The 23,815-nt window shown below is 38.8% G+C and overlaps 1 protein-coding gene across 1 annotated transcript in view; it reads right to left on the reverse strand.

Annotated features, from left to right (window-relative positions):
• Neb (nebulin) overlaps positions 1-23,815 on the reverse strand; it is a 207,364-nt gene that overhangs the window by 183,402 nt on the left and 147 nt on the right. Inside the window, 14 exon segments of the mRNA XM_047543863.1 lie at positions 897-991; positions 994-1,012; positions 2,670-2,777; positions 3,884-3,918; positions 3,921-3,987; positions 8,230-8,334; positions 13,330-13,434; positions 14,075-14,179; positions 14,849-14,953; positions 15,429-15,536; positions 17,316-17,519; positions 19,118-19,159; positions 22,611-22,675; positions 23,206-23,288. Coding sequence (XP_047399819.1) covers positions 897-991; positions 994-1,012; positions 2,670-2,777; positions 3,884-3,918; positions 3,921-3,987; positions 8,230-8,334; positions 13,330-13,434; positions 14,075-14,179; positions 14,849-14,953; positions 15,429-15,536; positions 17,316-17,519; positions 19,118-19,159; positions 22,611-22,646 — 1,134 coding nt within the window. The 5' untranslated portion in view covers positions 22,647-22,675; positions 23,206-23,288.

Here is a 23,815-nt window from a genome sequence, read left to right on the forward strand (position 1 = left end):
ATTGTTACATTTTCAAGTTGGGTTTTCAAATTTTAAATGATTCTATTCTTTTAAAATGTGTTTGCACTCCTGTTTTAATCAACAAAAGCAGATTTGAGCCTGAGATTGTACGTGATTGATAAAGATGTCCTTCATTTAGAAGCAGAAGTTTTGGATTGATTTCCCAGAACTGTTTGGAGAGATCCACTTGCACCCTCTCAATTGCCCCATCACCCCACCCCTCCCCAATCTCACGTACACATTCCTAAAGTGCTGACTTAATTCAAAGATAGCAGGAAGATAACCAACCCACCCAGAGAGAGGCATAAAATCATTAAATATGGAGAAAGCTTAATATAATCCACCATAAGAAAAAAAACTTAAATGATCACCTATTCCGGTATTGGGGTGAGGGGTGGGGCGTCAAATTGGTCTTAGGCCATTAGTCTTTCTACGCCAAACTCAGATTTCTTTATCTAATCTATTTTACATCTACTGATTTAGTCAGGCTCTTAATTCTACATGTAGAAACTAGAATTTCCTGTCAAGACAGGGAGCAATCTTTTAAGCTCTGTGATCAGCCAATGATGGTTTCTGGGCCAAGGTCTGTCTTTGAAAGTCTGCCTCTGTCCAGATCACTGCACATCTCTGTGTTCTTTGCCCACAGAGGCCCACACACCTGGAGATTATAACTCGAAGGAGAATTTCCTTGCTCCTTGAACTAAATCCACAGTCTTGCAGAGACTGAGGCACATCCACCACAGAGGCATACATAACTAATTCCCCTGAAATGGCTACTCCATAACCTGAAAGTATTGCAAAGTTATGCATATATTTAGTCATTATGGAAAGAAAAAAAGACATCATTTTTGGAGCCAAGGTTTAAAAAAAACACTTTTTGAGAAGAATATACTTACATCACTTAGGGCATTTCCGGCCGCCTTCAGCTGCCTGAGCAGTGGGTTCTCTGAAGCAGGAAGTACATTATAATCTGCTTTTGCTTTATTCTTTCATAGTCTTCTTTATATTTTACCTGTAGGATGAAATAAAGTGATAAAGTAACTCCAGTTATTTTGTCCTCATCTCCATTATAGTTATTATGATATAGTACCACAAATCAATTTTCTTTGTAGAAAAATGGCAGGCTTGACATTTTATAAACCAAATACTCATAGTAACTCATAATAGCAGCAAAGAAACCGCATAAATTTCCAGGACACTTTTTCTTCTCATTCATTTATTCATTCAGAAATATCCATAGGAGTTGATTATGTGCTGGCTCTGAGACAGATACAAGAAAGATAACACATGGTCCCAGCCCTCAAAGAGAAAAGGATACATAAATATGGGAGAGAGAAAGAGATACACAAATAATGACAGCACATCAGGTCCCAGATGCCGGTTGTTGCAGAACCTTCACTCAGCTCTTACCCTCCAGCTGCCTTTCTGCCAATACGGTTTTAAAGAAACAGCCAGGAGCATCAGCTACCTGCTGTTTCTGCCTCACCTGCAATTGTGTGTGAGCAGCACATATTTAATGTGCAAGCAGGAGGAGGAGGAAGGAGCTGTGGTGTGAAGAACGGTGGCAACCTCACCCTGTCATTTTGTCCTTCCCAACTTGCACTTTTAACTTCAATTATGGCAGAGGCAGTAAGTTGGTGGTGCGGGTGGGAGGAGAACTGAGTGTCCCATCAGGAGCATGTCAGTGGGAGGTAGAACAAAATTCTGGTTCTGACCATGATCCCTAGTCTAAGCGGTTCTTTCAGTCGGTCTAATCATAGAAGTGTGGGGAATCCTAGATAATTGCCCAACATTTAAGAACCTTAGCAAACAGAATGGATCAACTTAGTATTGAAAGGCAGGAGATGCACAGCTGAAACTCAGATGCACCAATCCTACAGTATCACAGGGGAGACTCTACAGGCGTAGAAGACACAGCCTTTCTGCCTTCTGGAGCTATATATGTTCTTGAAAAATGGAAATGACCAGAGAGCAGATTCACAAATCCCACTCTCCTCACTATCTGCATCGGGATACGAAAACTCCTCTGTTACACGGGTGATCCATCAGGGCTTGTGACAAGTCATCCCTCCTCCTAAACACCAGATGGCTTCCCCTTCCACCTATCAAGAACGCCACTCCAGCCATTCTCCCCCTTCCAACATCAACCCATGTCCCCTGTCGACTGGAGGTTTTCATCATGGAAATATGGTGGTTTGTCTCCTATCTTACAAAATCCCTCTTCATCCACTTTTCCATCAGCTTACTACCCCATTTTCTCTTTTTCCTCCTGCCTACCAGGGAAATAATTTGAAAGAATTGAACATACTCATCACTTCAATTTTTCGGTTCTCATTCACTCATGGATCTTCTCCAAGCAGATTTGACCAAATTGCTCTTCAGATTGCCGGTGACTAGGTGTTGGTAAATGTATTCCAGAAACATCTGACCCCCTTGATGACTCCCTTCTCTCTTCACTTGCTCCCCAGCTTATGACTGTCTCCAAATTCTGCACCTACCTCCTTTTACTGGTTATATTATTTTCATTCTGCTCTTCAAATGCCTGAGATCCACTGGTCTCAAACTGATAGTCTCCCCCAACCACCCCCCTTTTCATTATGTATAAGAGCAGAATTATTAGAAATTTACCCCACTAAAACCATCAAGACCAACCGGACAATTCCTCGTACCTTGCTAGCTGCCAACCCAGCTTGTTTATTCACTTTATACTCTGGTGTTTCAGTCTGCATGAAGTAGATCTGGTCTTTCATGTTCTCAAAATCTTCCTGATATTTCCTCTGTAAGACAATAACCATACTGGAGGACAAACTGTGCAAGGTTTACCTGAGAGGCCACAGGGTATTAGATTATGGCATTTGCCAAATAAATGGATGAAAGTGGAGAATATCATGCTAAGTAAATAAGCCAAGCCCCAAAAAACCAAAGGCCGACATGTTTTCCCTGATAAGTGGAGGATGATATATATGGGGGTGGGGGTGGGAATGAGAGAATATGGGGGAACTTTAGAATATGTAAAAGAAAATGAGAGGGAGGAGGGTATGAAAAATAGTGGACTGAGACAGACATCATTACCCTATGTACACGTATGATTACACAAATGTATGAATTTACATTGTGTACAACCATAGAAACAGAATTATGTACCCCATTTGTGTACAATGAATCAAAATACAGTCTGTAAAAAATTAAAAGCTAAATAAAAATAATAATAATAAAAAAAAAGAAATTTCCCAAAGTCAGACACTCTTTGGTTTAAGAGGTCAGGTTACAATCAGAGAATGTGGTGCTATTGCAAAAATGATCAGCAATTTAACAGAGATTAAGAACAATTAGAATAAGCTGGAAGAATAATTAGAAAGGCCTGTTCTGACTACTAAGAAAGAGCTCTTGAAAGAAAGAAGTAGAGAACTTAAGAGTGAAGAAAACGAACAATTAAATTTCTAACCTCACATTAAAAAAGAAACTAAATTAATCAATTTAACAAATGTAGTTTTTTTTTCCCCAGGCAAAGAAATAAATTTACTTTTTCCATATTTTCATCAGTGCATTATAATTGCACATAATGGGGGGATTTGCACAGAATAAATGCAAAAAAAAAAAAACCCTTTAACTTATACCAACTGCACTTTGCAATCAGTAAGAGGGTCTCACAATCTTATTCCTGTGAACATTGAGGTAAAAATAATGGAACTTGATCAAAATAATTTTCTTTTAAAGGAAAGAGTTTGTGGGATTTCTTTTAAAACAGAAACTCTGCATCATGTCTTGTCCTAAGAAGAGGGACCTCCAGTGCTCTGGCACTACTGAGATGTGGTAGGTGGCTAGGAGTTCATGCAGGAAGAGGGCCCTCTGCCAGGCCACCTGGCCTTCGGTTTCTACTTACTGTGCTGAGGTTATCGGCATTCATTCTGGCGTTGCAATTTCAAAGCAAGGGGTCTCACTCCATTTGCCTTTGACTTTCTTTTCATAGTCTTCTTTGTATTTTTGCTAGGGAATAAAGAGAAAAACTAAGACAAGCAAAATCCAGGAGCTGACAGGACGGTAAACTGAGTAATAATAATGATCAACTTTTTCAAATATCTTGATCAGGTTGTTCTCAGGTTCTCAATAAATACCTCCAAGTAATCATCCAGAGTAGTGACAATTTACCCAACTGGAAAATTGGGTGAGGGAGAAAGAAAGAGATGAGGGAGAGCACTCCCTTGCTGAGTTTAGGGACATAGTTCATTCAGAACTTGCACATGTTCCCCTATGTTTAGGAAAGAGAGAGTCAGAAGTCAACCTCTGTATCTCAGTTACAATAAATCTATCAACTCAAGATTTCCATACCAAATAAATTTCGCCTTTTTTTAATGATACTAGGGACTGAATCCAGGGCCTTGTGCTAGGCAAGTGCTCCGCCTCTGAGTTATATCTCCAACCCCTGTTATTTTTTATTTTGAGATAGGGGCTCACTAAGTTACCTGGTCTTGAACTTGAATTCCTCCTGAGCCACCCAATTAGCTGGAATCACAAGTATGCACCACCATGCCCACCTTAGGCTTTTTTCTTTTTTCTTTTTTCTTTTTTTTTTTTTTTGGTACTGGGGTTTTAACCCAGGGGTGCTTTACCACTGAATTATATCCCCAGTCCTTTTTAGTTTTTTATTTTGAGACAGGGTCTCACTAAGTAGCTTAGGGCCTCACTAAGTTGCTGAGGCTAGCCTTGAACTTGGGATCCTCTTGCTTAGCCTCCAGAGTCACTGGGATTACAGGTATGTGCCACCATGCCCAGCTTTGCCATTAATTTCTAAGCTTTACCAAAATTCCTAGGTGTCCAGAAAGCAATGATCATGGTAAAATTCAGCTTGCAAGCTGATGAGTAAGACTGCCTCATTTATACTTAAATTTATAAGAAATGTAATCATTCCAAAATTGAACTGCTGCCCCTTCTTACTCACAACCACCATCCCACCTGAATCTTTCCTAGAAGGAAGCCATTATGTCCTCTTTATTTTCAGATCCTTGGACTCTAACACATCAAGCAGCAGGCAGAAGTTACCTCAAGTTGGTCAGTCACACTATGGAGAACATGGTATATGGTTGTGAACTACTTTGGCTCAAGTGTTCCTGGAAAATAATGAACACAGCCAACCCCAAACCTGGGCCCAAGAGCAATAGAGTTTCCATTTCAGAAGATCAGAGTTTCATGCTATTTAACAATGTGTTGCTGAAAGATTTTTTTTTTTTTTTTAATTCTAGATTCCAGTTGGGCATCAACTGGAAATTCCAACCTAAAACCTTTTATTTTTCCTGTTATGAATCTGGAGGGGAGCAGAGAGGCAGGTACAGAGGAACTAAGGGGACCTCTCAGTGTTGCATTCAGAACCCCTCTTCCAGGTGGTCTTAGGGCACCTATTTTCCTCACCAAGAATATCTACTGATATGAACAACTTTGTTTGCCTGTCCATCTGCATCTAGAGCTACTAGAGAATGCACCTGAACCAGGAGAGGGTGCTAGCATATAGCTGATTAATTTAGCAAAAGACAAAGGTAAGAGAATTTCTTCTGACAGGTATAATAAGGAAGGCTGGTAAACAGAATGTACTATGAATATAACTCTTGCAGGTATGTGACCATTACCATCTGAACTGTAAGACAAAGGATGGATCTGGAAGACACAATCTGGCAAGGGAATACCAAGTGTTTAAATGCATGAGAATCAATAAAGGATTTGGGTTTTTTGGAGGGAAAGTGGACATGATGACGCAGGAACATGGGTGAGAGTAGCTTGCTAATGGGGAAGACTTCAAGAGAAGGGAAGAAACCCATAGATAAGTCACCCTTGGCAGTCACATGCCTCTCTTGCTAAATGGAATGCTGCCAAGCACAAGCATTTATCTCCAACGTGACTATTATTTTGGATGCATAATAGTCATTAAGAACTTGGAAATCTGGATAAGAGTAGGATGAATTATGTCACTATGGTCAAATCCAGTGACCTTCATCCACAGCCACTCTCCCCTTGGCTCATATTGTACCACAAGGGTAAACCCAGGTCTGGCAATGCTTTCAAAGTACACTACACTGTCACCTTATCTAACTAGAGTGGTACAGCCCAATACACATACAATGAAGGCCATCTTACTAGCCATGTTTTTTAGTGTAAGGAACAGTTGAGAAATTAACGATATATTTTAACCCTTTAGATCCCAAATATTGTCATTCCAACATGTAGTCATAAAAAAATAAGGTATTTTACGTTATTTTTTTCTTTCCTAGTAAGTGTTCAAGACCAAGTATATATTTCTCACATATAAAACTTTGAGTGTTATAAAATGAAAGTTTCTCCCCAACCCAAATTCATTTGTTGAAGGGTTTACCTCCAATGTGAAAGTATTTGGAGGTGGGGAATTTGGGAAATAATTAGGGTTAGGTGAGGTCATGCCTTTTTAAGAAGGGAAAGAGAGAACACAGTTCTCTGTCTCTGCCATGTAAGGACATAACAAGATGGCTTATCTACAAGTCAAGCAGGAGGCCCTACCAGGAACTGAACCCTTGATCTTGAACTTCCAGGTTGCAGAACTGTGAGAAATAAATGTCTATTGTTTAAGTCATCTTATGTATGGCATTTTGTTATAGAAATCCAACTTGACTAATACATTCTATTTCTATTAGTCACATTTCAAATGCCCAGTAGTCACACTTTGCTTGTAGTTACCAGATTGAAAAACACAATTCTAATCTGGCAAGGTTAAATTGATGGAAAGAGTGATTACAGAGGGGTTTGAAAGTGATTTTTTTAAATTGCCAACACTGCATACTCAAATAAGGTAAAAGAATGTTTCCTTAGTAAAACATCTTTTTTAAATATACCTTAAATAAAAATTTTAAAAATTCTTTTTATTTCTAAATGATCATTTATGAACAACTTTTTTTCTTTTAAAAAGACAAATTGTCGTGGGCTGGGGATATAGCTCAGTTGGTAACGTGGTTGCCTCGTAAGCACAAGGCCCTGGGTTCAATCCCCAGCACCGCAAAAAAAAAAAAAAAAAAAAAGATAAATTTTCTTCCCCAATCTTGTTTCTAATATCAAAACTTTCAATAGTCATCCCTTTGTGCAGTTCTGAAGTTAACTTCTACTTAGCTATGAGAAAAATGTCAGGTTAGCGTTTCCCTATTAGTGAAAATTCACTATACTTTCTAGATCCTTTATCTAAACAGCTCCTGGTCCTATAGTTTAGTCTGCAAAAGCAGATACTGAAGCAATTTCATCATCTATATCTTTTTTTCCTTCTCTACTAAAGAAATACTACCCCCACCAGCAATTTTTTTTTTTTCTTGGTACCAGGGATTGAACCCAGAGGCAATTAACCACTGAGCCACATCCACTGAGCCCTTTTTCTACTTTTTATTTTGAAACAGGGTCTCACTAAGTTGCTTAGAGTCTCCCTTAGTTGCAATCCTCTTTGAACTTGTGATCCTCTTGTCTCAGTCTCCAGAGCCACTGGGATTACAGGTATGTGCCACCATACCTGGCTGAAAAGAACTTTTTTAAAGTAGAAATCTTGAGGTTCCGTGAAAATTCAAGCAGAAGACTAAACTGAAAATCAACTCCACCGAGGACAAAGAAAGGTATTTAAAAGAAGCAGTATCGCAGGAGAAAGTGGCCTGATTTGGACCAATTTAAAACAGGACTTTAGCATGGGCCTGTTCAGCAGTTCAGCATTTGTCTCTGCATTCCTTGTCAGGGCTGCATTCCTCGGAGCTAGTTTACCAGCCTAAATATAGGCTGCTTGCAAGGGCCTTAAAAGTTATGAAGTACACTGCCCACTGCTCTCAGCTAAGCTATGTCTAAGGGCCCACTCATGCATTCTTATTTGTACACACCTAATTGCATGAAACTGTACAGGGTCTTCACACACATTAGCCCAGATCCTCCATGGAAGAGTGCAGTTATTCAAGTTACTCTGTTAGTATTAGTCTCATAAGTAAAAATGTCAAGTGACATTAGGACATAGGCTCTGTTTTCAAAAGGTGACTTTGACATTTAAAATGACCAAGACATCAAGCTGGCTAAACTTTTATTAACATCATTTATGGTGTGGATAGAAGGGCTACTCTTGCTGTAGAGTTTTGGGTTCACATGCAAAAATATTCTGTTTTGTCTTCAATTCACCTTTAGTTTCTTTCTCAAATGATTGAAATCATAAGGCAGAGCTTCCAAAGAGTGTCCCAGCTGTTTACTTACCTTGCTCACTTGATTGGTTACTTTCTTGGCAAATTCAATATCTGGAGGATCAGGCAGAGATGTGAATTGAGATTGCTGTTCAGTGTGACCTTTTTTGTAGGTAATCTGACAAAATAAAAGACAGGAATGCTCATGAGTCATATAAAGTTATACTATTTCTCATATTCCACTTATTGGCATGTTCTTTTTTAAAAAGATGACGCTTCCATCTTTGTAGGAAGTCTTCAATTTTAGTACCCATGTTATCATAATTTGTCCTTTTAGACAGTACATGTCCTTGCTCCTAGTATTGCTAGTTATTTCTGTCTTTGAGTCTTCTCTCTTCTCCAGGACTCTTGACCCTAGATCCGTTTCCTTCCATTTGTTTTCACACTATGATGTGTAATTTCAATTTTTCTTTTTAACCAACATCCTCAATCTCAATACCTTGTCTTGTCTTCCACCTACTTAATAAGCCCCTAGTTGTAGATCAACACAATCACATACTTTCCATTCTTATGCCCAGGATGCTGAGTGTTACAGAAGAAAAATCACACAAATCTACGGATGAGGTATTGATAATATAAGTAGAACTAAGAGGGACATGGGAAGAAGGTACAGGGGAAGGAGCTTTGAACTCAAGCACTTAGCTTGAAATCTAACTGCCTACCCACTTGTATGTCCTGTGGACAATTTGGTTTGGGCTCTGTACCCAAAACTGTAGGACTTTGTGGTATCCATTTGCTGCTTGTCTTCAAGAAGTCTTTAGCATCCCATAGTATGTCTCTGGTCAGCCCCTATGCCCAGCAGCTGGTCTAAAACACCAACACTGTCCTTAAGTCCCCAGTCAACTCTACCTTACTCTCAGCTTCCTCTTTTATAAATAAAGTTTATACTTCTCCAACTCACTCTGCCCCTCCACCACCTGCCCTGACTCTGAGGAGACGCATCCCTTCCACAGGGCTCGGCTCCTGCACTCTGGGTACCAATCCCTCCAGTTACCCTTTGTACCCAGCCAGCTCTGTCAGTCATCTCTTCACTTTCTCGCAGCTTCAATCTCCCCTCTTCACCAACTCCTTCCCTTCAGCCTATAAAAGACTTCTATCACCTTAAAATAAGTATGGTATTCATAAGTCATGCATCCTTTTCACTCTTGTTCTCCTTTTTTTTCTTTATTACTTTTATTACTTTATTACTCACTCTTGTTCTCCTTTTTTTTCTTTATTACTTTTATTACTTACTCTTCTGGAATTTACTTCTACCAATTTTGGCCTCGCCTCCAATTAATACAAAACTATCCGTAGACCCTTACACATATGTCTAATTCCTCAGGGCCTCCTGTATGCTGCTTCCTCTCAGGAATATTCCAACTCCACCCTCTCCCCATCTGTCTGACAATTGCTGCTGCTTCTCCACATCTCAGGAATGGCACAACTTCCCCTCCTTTGTCTCTGGTGCTCAATGTCATGAGCCCTCCCTGACTCCTAAGGTAGATGCAGTGTCCTTCTCTAGGGATCCCCTCAAGATGAGCTTCACCTCCTTCAGATAACATTGTAAGTGATTGTCTGCACGTCTGGTTTCTCTTGGACAGTGAGCTCGGGGATGGCAGAGGAATGTCCTCTCATGGGGAGTGCTTGTGACCTGCATGGTGCCTGCCTGCAGGAATGTTCAATGATTGATTTCTGAATGTGTGTCGCAGATACAGAGTCTGTGAGGTTAGAACAGGAGGATTATCTCAACTCTTCTGTCACACAACTGTGAGACTTCTACAGATTTTTCCCCTTCCACATGGCAGTATTATTAATTAAGAAAAAAAAAAAGGATTGATAATTCCATGGTTCTAATCACCTTATGTCTTAACCAAGTTTAATTCTATCTTATCCTATCTATCTAGTGCTTGTAAAAAGAGCTTTCATGAACATCAAATCAACTGGGATACAAAACAGTTTTTAAAAATGCATAAAAGGCATAAATTCCACTGCTGAATTTCTCTTAAATAAGTGAAGACTTTGTTTCAGGTAGAGGACAACTGGAATTTTCCATGACTGGCTAAGTCCTTAGGGAGAAGGCAACACACAAACAGGAGAAATGCTTATTACAAATGACATTCTGTCAAGAAGCTTCAGGGAAGTCAGATCTAGAAGTTCTAATTTCTCAGGAGCCTTGTGCAGAATCCTGTCTAGTTAGAACTCTGCACTCTAGATCAACTTAAAGGACTGGGTTTGTGGCTCAGTGGTAGAGAGTTTGCTTCTCATGTGCAAGGCTCTGGGTTCAACTCTCAGTACCACCAAAAAAGAAAAACAAGAAAAGAGTGTTATGACGATTAAGAGAGAGTTTTAAAAAATAAATAGATCAACTTAAAAAGACTTGCTTGGTATTGGTAATATATGTTGTCTCTACTTAGATAATAAGGGAACTATGATAAGTAGAGTTAAAATGGACACAGGAAGAAGAGACAGGAGAGAGATGGGGAGCATCTAAGTCTAAGCCCCTAGTTGAAAACCTACGTGCCTACCCGGTGGTATGTTCTATGAACAAAAGCTTGCTTAGGACTCTATGCCGGATCATTGTAGAAGTTTGTGGTGCTGACAACAGTATTAATAGCATGTTGATAATCTGATACTTAGTGCATACTTGGTCTGCAATCAAAACAAAAGCTCTACCTTAACTGCCAGGTCCTACCGAGGAAGAGTAGGGAAGATTTCATTATTATATATTCTCCTTCATTATCTTCTCTATTGTGATATCTCAAAAATGCAGCTAAATCAATTGTTTGAAGTCCATAAGACTAGAGTGCTATGGAGTTAATCCTTCCTCTGCTCTATGGATAAAGGGAGATACAGGAGATTAAGTGTCTTCTTGGAAACCTCTCCCTGGGTTTACATGACATGGCATTTCCTGGTCCCCCTTCAACTCCTCTGATCTCATCCTTTGCTGGCTCCTTCCCAGGTGTCCTAAGTGTGGGTGTCCTCCAACTCTCTGCCCATGACCCTGTACTCTTCTGCCTCCCTGGTACATTTCAAGTCTTTAGCCACCACTTTTGCTCTGATGACTTTTCAATATTAAGTTCTTGTCCTAATCTCTCATCCCTGTAACATTCTAAATTTCTGTGTATTTGTAGGATGTCTTATTCTGAATATTCCTTCCATTAAATCAACTCTGCTTCTCTTTCCATTAGTGCTTCATTACCAGGTATACCCCATTCACCCTGACCATCAGTCTATGGTCATAAACTGATCTATGACTCCTTTCTCTCCATCCCCAGTATCCAATATCATTAACATTTGTTAATACTCTTTACAATTCCTTTCTTATTCTCCTTTACCCCCATCATTCAATCCAGTTATATCATTAAAATAGACTTCCACAAATTATCACTGTTTCTAGTCCCAACTCGCCATGCTGCCTAGCAAAGTTTTTCCACATTCTTTTATCACAGTGTTCTCCTCTCAAGAATCTAATGATGCTGCTTATTGCCTCCCCTATTGTGACAAAGATATTTTGTCTGATTTTTAAGGTCCTGTTGCCAGCAACCTCACACCCACTTCATTTACTTTCATCATTTCATAATATCCACACTCATTTCACATCTGTCCTCCTGTCTAAGCACAGTCTCTACTTGGGATGCCTTTCTTCTTCATTACTACCCAGCCCTTCTGGATCTACCTCCACACAGCATTCTCTGATGACTTATGTGTTCTTTCTTGTAGCTGATATCAGACTGTTGTATTTTGTTTTTACCTTTTTTCTTATTGTTGGACATATAACACAGTCATCTTATCAACCTAATTATAAATTCTCAGAGGAAAATAAGAACACTCCTTGTAGTACTTTTCTAGGCTACTAGGTATGTACACATAATAAACATTTGGTAAACAGTCACTGATCACTTGCTAAGGTCCATAGCAATGTTATGAATTCATGAACTACAGAATCAAAAGCTCATCTTAAAAGAAAGGACCCACACTCTATGTACTATGTGACTTCAGGATCTTTTTATGCCCTCTTTATTTTCTCACCTGCCCTATGGAAAGATTAGAGTTTATCTTAATCACATGGACAGTGGGATAGAAAATGTGTCCACTAAATTTGCAGGTGATATTAAATGAAAAGCAATACAAATTAGATCTCAAAAGTTGGGGGCATCATCAAATTAGCATGTAAACTTTAGTTCAGGACAAGATGGAACCCTAACACCCATTGGAAGTAAATCTCACTAGGTCTCAAGTAGCTTAAGTTCACATTGAACATAAGAAGTTTCAAGGGTCTAGCTTGAACAACAAGTAATATGTCATTTTATAATATGGAGTTCTGCTAAAACCTTAAGCAGGAATCTTTGGATTTTCAATATGACTTCCAGCAAATCCAGGGATCAAGAAATAAAGTGCCTCAAAACAAGGGCAAGTGCTAGGCCTGAGTGGGGCTCTCAATTCTAAGGACTCTCAAAGTTCCTCTAGCGTCCCACTGTCAATGACTAGAATATGAAGATTCTGTCAAGTAGGACTGGTGATTTTTTTGTTAACTTTGAAATATCCTCTACATACACCACTACTCAGAGCTCTTTGTGCGATAACCACACAAACGTGTTTCATTAGGTCATCCATCAGTCCCTGTGCAGAAACAAGACACAATACCATTCAGACTTGATGACCAGGACAGCAACGCAAACCTCCTGTATAACACCGCTTACTTAATGAATTTGTGAAGGTGGCTGTAATTCCATAGCTGCTAAAAAAATGCCACTCCACTGTCACAGAGCAACTTCAAACAGAGCCAAGAAAAATCACACGTGATCTAGTAGAAAGAACACTGGTTTGGGGATCATAAGTTGGTTCTGCCACTATGTGCCCTACCTATATGCTCTTTAGCTCAAGTTCCTCACCTATTAGAAGAAAGGATTGGACTAAATTATACCTAATATAAAGCATATACTATTATCTAACTTAAAGTAGATATCATAAACGATGATTCTGGAACTACTCTTCTGCAATAACGGCATGTAGTCTTTTTTTTTTTTTTTTTTTTTTTAAGAAGACTTTCAGTGAACATCTGGCCAGAAGGTGTAACTCCAGTTTTCCCCGACTCCACACATCCCACTGGAACCCAATTCAGTTAACTTACATCGCTGAGAGCTTTCTGGGCCTGGGCAACCCTCCTCAGTTCCGGGCTATCATTATAAGGGTAAAACAAACTTTTGTCTGCTTCCCAGTCTTCAGTGTACAGTTTCTAAATCAGAAAAGAGTGAAAAGTTATGAAAAAATGTGATCACACATAAAGTGCACAATTTTGAACTCATTTATCAAGGGCCTAAGGGACTAAAGGCAAATTGAGAGCGGAGATAGATAAGATTCACAGTAATCCCCCTTTCCGTCAGACCCAAGTCATTTTATTAACAGCTTGTCCTGCTTTTCCTGAAAACCTTGTTTTCAGAGGGGCAGATGTGTCTGATTTGTCTCCTCCCTGTAACTTTACCTGCTTCTTGAAATAATTGCTAACACAAGTGTCAAAAGTCAGGAAGCATTTCCCATAGTTTCTGTCACAAAATAAATCTCTAATAGGGTTATGCAGGAATATCCAAAGTGTGGCACAGGAGCTACAGAAAAATTTAAAATAGCACTTTGTCAATCTCTCAGCTGGTTCTCAGGGTCCCAAAGGATTCTCTGTCCCTGTGCCCAAGAGCTTTCTTGAGAGGAGCCGAGGTTCCTCCTTGACAAGCCCCACCTCTACAGTCCTACATGTCTCAAGACTATTCATGAAATTGGGGGACTGTATTTTGGACTGTCAAGAATGTACCAGGTATTGCAATAAATTTCAATGGTAGGATGATGAAGGAAGCTGGCGGTGGTGATGGAGCAGGGGCTCTTACCTTACTGAACATGGCTGTGTTCTTAATGGCCTGGACAAGCTCAGGGGCATCAGGGGGAAGCAGGTACTTATCCTTGGTGTCTTCCCAGTTCTGCTTATATAAAACCTAGACAGAAAGAGCAGAAGACTATGTCTGGATGTCTCACTCAAAGCTTGAGGATTTATACAACAGAGGGACTATAGTGAAGGGGGCCTCTTGTGAAAGCTGCCAATGGGTTCCAGGAAAATGCTGACCATGTCCACATACTACTGGACCTTCCCCTAATTAGGAAGATTTTACTTTAAAATTCTAGTTTTCTGAGCTAAATCATGACTTTGAGTCTTTACAGATTCCTTTCAAAGATTGCAACGAGTCATGACTCAGTTTGGGTGGCAGACAGGTTTCTTTTGACTTGGCATGTTATTCTAAATTGGTTTTGAATGAGTTGCCCACATTTGAAATTGGGAAATTTCTCATAGATATTCAACTCCCCAAATTTCTAAAAAAAAAAAGTAAATAATGAGGAGAGCCCTCAGGACATTGGGACTACATTCTGTGTAGTACTCCCAGAGCTAAGTTGCAGCTGCCTCTTTGGGCAGATCACAGAATCCTCTATTCACCAGTAGTACCTATGGGCAACAGTTATCTGTGGAGCCTCCCTGATGTTTTTGGGCCTTTAGTTCAGACTGCCCGTGGGATGGGTGAGCAGGATCAGTCCATTCATTTCTCCTCCAGGACAAGCAGAGGTAACGTCCATGCTGTTGAATATGCCAGCCACCCAGACCACGGCCTCACCTTGCTGACTTGCTGCGACACTTTCTTTGCATGTTCAATATCTTTTGCTTTTTCGTCCACGTGACAGATAGTTTTAGCAACATCGCCATCCATTCGATATTTAACCTGCAGAAATAATGCACAGTTATAGTTTACGACAAGCTCCAACATGTGAGAATATTAAGGAATAACTTATCAATAAAGATCATTAACTCAAGGACTAAGTCTGTATCACAAGGCAGTTTCTGAATTTATCTAGGAGAATGTGATCTGCAAAGACGGACACAGTGCCTGCATCCACTCTTTGTGTTCTGGCTGAATCTCCAGCCTGCTCCTTCACAGCCTCACTGTGCCCCAGTGTGGAGGACTGCAGCCTCCACCTCAGTCTCCTCTTAAGCTCATCGCTGAGCCAAGCTTACAGAAGTCTCTGTGTTCCTGTTTACAGCAACATAATTTATGGTCGATGCTTTCTCTAGATTTCTGGACCGGCTCACAGTAATTTGATCCCTTATTCTCTCTACACATATTAAAAGCCCTCAACCCCTAGTGCTAGATGTATTTTCAAAATCTCTCTCTCCTTTGTTTCAGCAACACAGCCCACCTCGCTAAGTTGATCTTGCACTTTCTTGATTCTGCGAAGTTCTGGAGTATCGGCTGTACTGGCATATGGCTGTCCTTTTGCTTTCTCAAAGTTCTCCTTGTATTTATTCTAAAGTGGGAAAAAAGTCAGATATTCATCTAGAACCTGATAAGACAGCAGCAGAAAAGTCAGGCAACACACTCATCCCCATCTAATTTTTTTTTAAAATCCTCCAAGTGATAACAATTATCTGTTATAACAGTTTTTATTTTGTCCCATGTCCTCTCAGCAAAAACTAAAATAGATTTGTTAATCATTCCCCTTACACATGATTGGGTCCTGGAAATAGTGGAAATTTGTTAGAGATTATTGTCTTGGAAATGCCCTAAAATGAGTCTCTCAAATTTTTTTGTTTGAATGTGCACATAAAAAGCCTGAACCTCAATTATATTAGAAAATAAATATAGAAAATGAGTTAAGTCTGAAAAGATTTTATTGTTATTACAATGCAAAAATATTCAATTCAGAAGTTGCAACTAAACCTCGGTGGTTTAGATAGCTGAGACACCAGCTGAATTAATGAAAAGTCTAAATTATGGAATATTTTGAAATGGAATGCAATTTTATTATTTCTGCTAACTATACAATGAATCCTTGCTTTAACAATAGCATGCATAATTTATCACTATTAAGACTTCAAAGAGTATTCTTGAGGAGAATAGTCAACAATCTAAATTATATTATTGATTTAGTTACTAACCACTTTTGAAATATTATAGAACTTTGCTGACATTCTGTTCAGAACCTCAGAAATTCTAGGTTTGTAATGACTGAATTAATGAGATTTATGGCAATAAATTAACAAAATAACTTACTATCTTTGCTGACTATTGCAGTGATAAATAAGTTTTGATTTTTAGAAACTTAAGTCTTAGATCATTCAAGGATGTGAAGTACAATTTTACTCAATAGTTGCCAGAATTTAACACTTAACCCAAAGTAAATATTAATTGGCCAAACAAAACAGGACACTTTTGACATCAACTTTAGTCCTATGTAATCCAATCTTTCCCTCATCTATATTTCAGTTTCTCAAGCCCCACAGGACATGCAATCAAACTACATAGTAAGACCTCAAAAAAAAAAAAAAATCAGCAAATTAGGTGCATTAAAATGGATCTAAATCTGCTGCCAGTCAGTGTAACTTATAAAATGGTACATGGGAATTTAAGGACCAGAAACAACCAACAGTGATTTTTAGCCTGGGCTGTACATGAGAATCACCTGGGAGGCTTTTAAAGATACTTCTGCACATACATAAGCCTTGGCCCAATTAAATTAAAATGACCTAAGCATCAGCAGTTTTAGAGCACCTAGGGGATTCCACTCTGCAGTCATGGTTAAAAACCATGGTTCTGGGGTAGAGTCAAACGTTCCGATCCTCAATCTCAAATAAGTTTCCAGTCTGATCTTGGTTTTCCAAACTACAAGTTCTTCCTCACAGCATACCCCTTAGAGACCTTTTTATACTCTGTTAGGTACTCTATTTAAGAGTCTATTCTGCTCATAGTTTAAATAGGTCATCTAGCTTCCCTGAACTGACCTCAGTGAAGTCTATATTTATGATTTCATTATTCAAGATTGGCAAATAGTGATTAAGTACCAATAAATGCTTTATAATTGACCTTGTGCTTATTTTTCAGGAATAATTTGCATTGATGCTGCAGTGGTACAAATGAATACGTGAAAGGAAATTCAAGTCACAAGGCAGGAGTCTGTGTTTCTGCACAATAAGTTTTTGTTTCATACAGCGTTGAGAAACAAAAATCTAGCCAGCATCCAAAATAGTCAGTTAAGATCAGTAACTTCTCAATAATAAAACCAGTTCAGTAGGAGTTGGGTACTTACTGGGCTAAAAAGATTCTGCATTTTCTGACTATGTTCAATGTAAGGGGTCATGAACTTGGAAGTGTCCACTTTCTTCCGGATGACCTTCTTCCTCTCCACTGGCTTTGCCGGCTCTGGCGGTGCCAGGGCAGGTTTGGAAGTTTCTGATTGCCCATAGTCAGACGTTGTCCTTGTTGTTGTGGTTTCATAGAATTCTGTTATTGTCTGAAAATTTGACATTCAATTCAACATTGTTAAGAAAGTAAAAACTGTGGTGCCATGGTATTGTTTTATATTATTCTAATGTTAAGTCAGATTACATTCCTGGTGTTACTTCTCCATGTGTAAAACAGGCCAAAACAGGAAGCCACACACTATATCCGTATGAAGGCACGTTATGTTACATAAACCTCAATGCCGTCTGTGACATTGCCTTAAAATTGCATTTGCAGAAAGATACTCAAACATGTTGAGGAAGGATAAAATCAGAAATAACATTCATAAACATCTGAAATTTTAAGTTGTCTGGATAAAATAAAAGCAATCTTGAGACTGAGAATTAAAGGTTAAGACGCCTGAATAAAGCTCAGATTTTTTTACTTTAACATTAACTTTTAAATGAATAAAGAAAAAATCAGCTGCATTCTCTGAAGGCATTCAGGCAGTCTTCTCGATATAATGAGATGAAAAATAATGAACTTTAAAAAAATGAATTGCATAAATATTATCAGTATTTACCATTCTCTTGACTGAGTTAATTAACATGAACTCAAGTGCCATTCGCACTAATAATTAGATGGACAAGAATAATAATGACAATGGGATAATTATCCTCACGACAGTCCTGTATATACAGTAGGTGGGAAATTATGGGTTCTTACAACAGGTTATAGTAGAAGAAACTAAGATTCAAAGTTTAAATCTAGACCAAGGTTAAAAATGCTACGTGTGAGAAAAGAAGATACACAGCCAAGTCTTCAATCCATCCCACAGTATCATTTCCTTCAGAGCAAATATCATCTGTACCGAAGGAAGAGTTCTGGCATCAATTATGAAAAGAGAAACCTAATAAGGAAGTTGTACATTCATGAAAAGTCCCTCTAGTATTGTTGGATCATTGCTAATTGGTTGCTTCTGCACATTATTACTAATCCATGGCTGACCATGAGAAACCAACCAATGTACAGCATCTACAGATGTTCATTTTTACATAGACACAGGCTCTCTGAACAGGCCTCATGGCTACATCCACATCACTGCTGTCATGCTCAAAGAGAAACAGCTTCATGCAGAAAATGAAGCATGAGAGAAGAATTTCAACTTGGTGTTTAAAAAAAGGTTCCAAGTTGGACTATTTATGGGAGTGGCTTTCTCAGAATTCCTAATGTGCTAAAATCCCAGTAACATTTCATTGCATCATCAGGGACGAAGTCTTGGAGGCACGGTCCCTGGTGCACAGATGGTATCCTACAATACTATACAATGCAACTTAGGGACCCCATGTCAGTCACAAGTCCAAGGTTATTACATAGTGATGATAGCCATTGACCTTAGCCTGATCAGCAACATCTACACACACAAAAAAAATACCCTATGAGCAATGGGAGGAACCATCTGCTGCTGACTTTTTGAATAGCAAAAACAGTGAGATAACCTGTCAACAGCAATGTTTGTTCTTTTACCACCCACTTCTGCGCATGGATAGGTGGGTGAGCTTCCCTCAGATACCCCCTTCTGCCATCTTGTGGCCTGAGAATCTGAGAGAGAAGGCTCTTTCCACTTCAGTGGGAATGCGGCTCATGCAGGTATGGACTGGGTCTTACCTCTCCTGGCACCTCTTCGTAAATTGTCTCCTCTGTATAGTACTATAAGTAGAGCATAAAGGCAAGATCATGAGAACCAGAGTAGGTACCACCTCCCCCCACCTCAACTGAGCCCTTAGTGACATCACTAGCTTAGTTGGTTTAGAATATCTGTGGGAAGGAAGTGGTAAGGGAGCCAATCACACCTTGGGGCTCATTTTCTCCTCATGAAGCTTTAGGAAAGCTCAAGTAAATGATATCTGTAAAGATGCAGTGATGACCTTAGTTTTTAGTCAGGGAAAGCTATTTTCCTGGGATATGTAACATTGTTTCTTATTGTACCCCAGATAGAATTTGCTAGAAAAGAATACAATAACAATATCTTGAGTGTGTGGTTTGGGCAAAGAGAAACTACACTAAGAATGTCTACTAGCAAAACAAGACAAAGACCTCAGTGTGAAAATAAATTTTTAAAGGGAGATCATGGAAATAAGATTCTAGAGTATATCTACATCTCAATTATTCATCTATCCCCCTGGTTACTAAACAGTACTTTTGGAAAGATAACTGTTTTTAATAGTGCGATGGTCCCCAATATTGCCCAAATTATAGTTATGTCATGTGCATGTATGCATATGTAACAATGAATCCCACTATTATGTATAATTATAATGTACCAACAAAAAAATGGGAAAAAATAGTGTGATGGTCCTAAACAGGTGCTAAAAAGACAATCTGTAAAGGCCAAGGTAAGAAAGGAAAAAGGAGAAGACTCCACACAAAATGTGGGGCACTTGGGCTACTATTTGCCACAGATGGCTACAAGGTGCCTGCAGCCTGGATCTGAAAATAAGTCTACTTTTGTTCTACTTCTGACATCACTAGCAATAAATAGATGCAGATAGGAACCGGCTGACATTTTGTTTTAGATGTGTAAGGAGAGTGGAATCCTGCCCCAGCCTCACCCAGCTCTGCTGGGCAAACAGAAGGCAAAGCTCATTTAGGCCAAGACATACAAGGAAAGGGATAAAAATGAAATTCTTGGCTCATTTTCTCAGCCAAAAAAATACATAAGATTTTATGCTTCCTTTCTCTTATTTCTGACACCAAAATACATACTGAGGAAAGAGGAGGAAAAAGAATTGCAAATTTTCCTCGATGGTCTTTCTTGTTCTACCTTTGTGTTCAGTAAACTCTCATCAAAGTAGTTGACCATTATTAAAAGCCACCTGCTCTATTTCACCTGCAGTAACAATTGTATAAAATTCGCCTAATGATTTTTGCTTTTGTTTTACTAAAATCTCTTTTTCTCCTGCATATCCTCTCATATAGCAAAAGAAATCATACAGTCTTATAGGACAGAAAATTGCCCTTGTGACTTCAGTGCATGAAAAATACCATTTGGACACTTTAGAAAATATTGATATTAATGCCACATGGAGTCATTCCTTTGGTCACACAAAGCACGAGTGACTTGAAAAGAAATATTAAACTAAAGTGAATGATCCCCAAGTATTTTGGATTTTATTATCATCCAAGAAAAAGAAGCTCTTTGGGAGCCATCCAATCTTACCTTTCTGGGCCCTCAAAATTGGTAAATATATCTTAGAAATAAGCTTTTTAAAAGGCAGCATCATCCAAATGGTTGGCATTAACTTGTGCGCCAAGTCTCACTCTTTTTTAAAGAGCTGTGCCACTAATTAGAGAGTACATCCATCCTTACTTCTTTTTCTTTCCAAGTTTAAGAGTGACAGTAAAATTTTATTTCAGATGTCCAAGATCCCTAGGAGATATATTTTTAAAGCTAGTTCCTCTGTTTTTAAACTCTTCCCTGACCAATTTTCTCAAATCTGCCACCATCCCATTCTCATGATCTTTTTTGAGACCAAAGAGACCTCAGTTCAACACTCAATGGTAGGCAGTCTATTAGTCTAGCACCTGCTGGTCAGACCCAGAAGAAGTAATGAGGACAAAATGGCACGGATGGGGTGCCTAAAAATAGACCCTTCCATTTTTATGACTAGTTAAATCAATCAGATCCTGCACTGAGGACAATTTCCAATGACAAATGAACACAACTATTTTAAGAAAGTCAAGGTATATTTAAGTAGCAGGCTAAAAAGTGTTCCTGATGTTGTCATATGGGATACAGTTTAATTTATACTTGTGTTAGTGTCTGATAGTGATAATTCTGATCCTTGGGGACCTATATAAAATGCTCACTAGTGAAAATATTGAGAATAATATTGTGATAATATGGAAGATGTGACCATAAGCATTTAAGTCAGAGACCAACTACTACAGTGTATGAGATTCATTCCAGTTTGTTTTTTAAAAAATCTTCTTCTCTATCATCTAAATAGAAATTGGTCACAAAAATAGTTTTCCATAGATAAATTTTGGCACTTTCATCTAGAATTTGGTTTGGGGTGGCTCTTACAGTTACTTTCAGTCTTAATAAAGAACATAGATTGGGCTGGGGATATAGCTCAGTTAGTAGAGTGCTTGCCTCATATACATAAAACCCTGAGTTCAATCCCCAGCACCAAAAAGAATGAAGAAGAAAAAAAAACTCAGACTTTTCAAAACTGCATTCAAGTGCCATATTTAAATTATTATCATTAATTAGAAATTATTAAGGACTCTCAGATTCCTGGCAATGCATATGGATCACAGCCCCAAGCCTTTAGATTTCTGTTTCTAGAATGTGAAGCTGAAGGTAAGAACTGGTAAGGAAAACAGTTCTATAACATGATCAAAATAAGTTGATACGAATATAAAATAATGACTTTATAAAATGTCAGATATCCACCAATGAGGTAGAGGAAATTTGTCAAGATACCCACTATGGTCTTCATACTTATTCAACTTTCAAAAGCACAAGCTAGTTTTGCTTATTTGGGTAAATACAATGAAGTTGGTGGGAAAGTGGCTCCAACTATTACTTTTGACCTTGGTGAATTTATTTCTGTGTGTCTGTGGCCTTATTTGCACACATACATATATAAAATCTCATGTGATGATTCTCAATATGTAACCCACATAACCCATTCTTAGACAAACAACAAAGTGAAGCAAGGAGGACTGAGTTCTTTTTCCTCTATTGCTGTGCAGACACTAAGAAACAGTTCAGTTTCCAGAACTTCCTCAGCATCACCTCTGTCCCTTTGATCACTGGTGTTGGGAGATAGGAAAGAAAGCCATTTTTGGAGACAAGAGTAAAACCTGCCTGTACCCCATGCTTTGGTTTTTGTTTTTTTGATTTTAAAGAAAAGCAAAAGTGATAAGCAGTGATATTTCCTTTCAATTCTAAATCCCACATAAGTACAGTGAAACGCAATGTAAAATATTTCTTTCTTAGCTTTAATGATGACTCTTTGTGAGGTTATAATAGGCAATGCATTTTTTTTTTAAATGATCGATTCACCTACACAGCTTTGTCATTACCCGGACTACTTTGCTATTTGTTGTGGGTGTTTTTTGGTTTTGTTTTTGTTTTTTGTTTCAGTCTTACCTCCACCACCTCCTCATATTCTTCGTCATCTGCCATTTTCCCAGAGTAGTAGTGGCACCTACAAACTTTCCATATTCCACAAAAATGAAAATACATTAGCATCTATCCTCAGGACAGAAATGATCTTATAACACTATAAAAAATAGAGTTAAAACCCATCTAATCTACATAATGACATATTTTTTTGCAGGCTAATGGAGAGAGCACCTTTAAAACACAGGCCTAAACAATGGAAGTCTTAGACCTCTTTCTCCCTATTCCCTCAGTAACATGTTGAATATTGCTACTTCTACACTATCAATTCAGTTTAAAGTTGAACATGGAAACCAAGGTGAGTGAGTGAGAGAGTTTGGACTCCGGGAACAGAGAATTTAAATTTCTAAACACTTAGAGAAAAAGCATTTTCAAGCAAAACTCTTAGTGAAAAGAAAGGTCAGCTTGGTTTTTAGAAGTTCGAATTTTCCCTCACAGCACCAAAATGTCAAGGGGTCCAACTGAGTTCTGAACTGCTCTAGCATGCTGCAGTTTATCTCACCCTTCATATTAGAACACATAAAAGAAATCAGTTGATAAATTGTAAGAGAAAAATAGAAACCTCAAGGCAATGGGGTTATTTTCTTCCGGAAAACCATTGGCTTATAAGGATTTTTTCTTTCGTTTCTGTAGCTCCGTTCAACCCTGAAAGGGGAAAACAAAGGCTTTAAAGCATTGGTTGTAGTACACACAAGATTATAGGCCTTTGGCCTGTGCTTCTAATTCAGGAACTAAGGAAAGGATCTCCCAAGGACTTTTCAGACTGCCGCCGGCAAGTGGGGCCCTCCATACAAGATGATGATGGCTTGAAGCAGCTGTCCCTTCGTCCAAAGATGCTTGTGTGTAAACCAATACCCCACAGTGGCTGGTTTTATTAAGCTAGTGAAACCACCCTTCCATCTGAGGCCAATGAAGCCCAACAGAACGGGATAAATATAGGAACGTAGGACAGAGGTCCTTTTTCATACTAACATATTCAGGGGGAAAAAAGGCAAAAAATGAAAACACACTGTTGGACAAGACAACCAACTTGGTCAAGCAATAAATTGGTCAGGGTAGGACTTGACTCTGATCAGACAGGCTACATGTCAGATATTAATAGGGCCTTTGTAGGGCAATAGGATTACAAGCATTCCTGGCCACATTTCCATCACTATCACCCCAAGTTAGGA

This window comes from Sciurus carolinensis, chromosome 3 (assembly GCF_902686445.1).
Source record: "Sciurus carolinensis chromosome 3, mSciCar1.2, whole genome shotgun sequence".
Taxonomy (NCBI): Eukaryota; Metazoa; Chordata; class Mammalia; order Rodentia; family Sciuridae; genus Sciurus; species Sciurus carolinensis.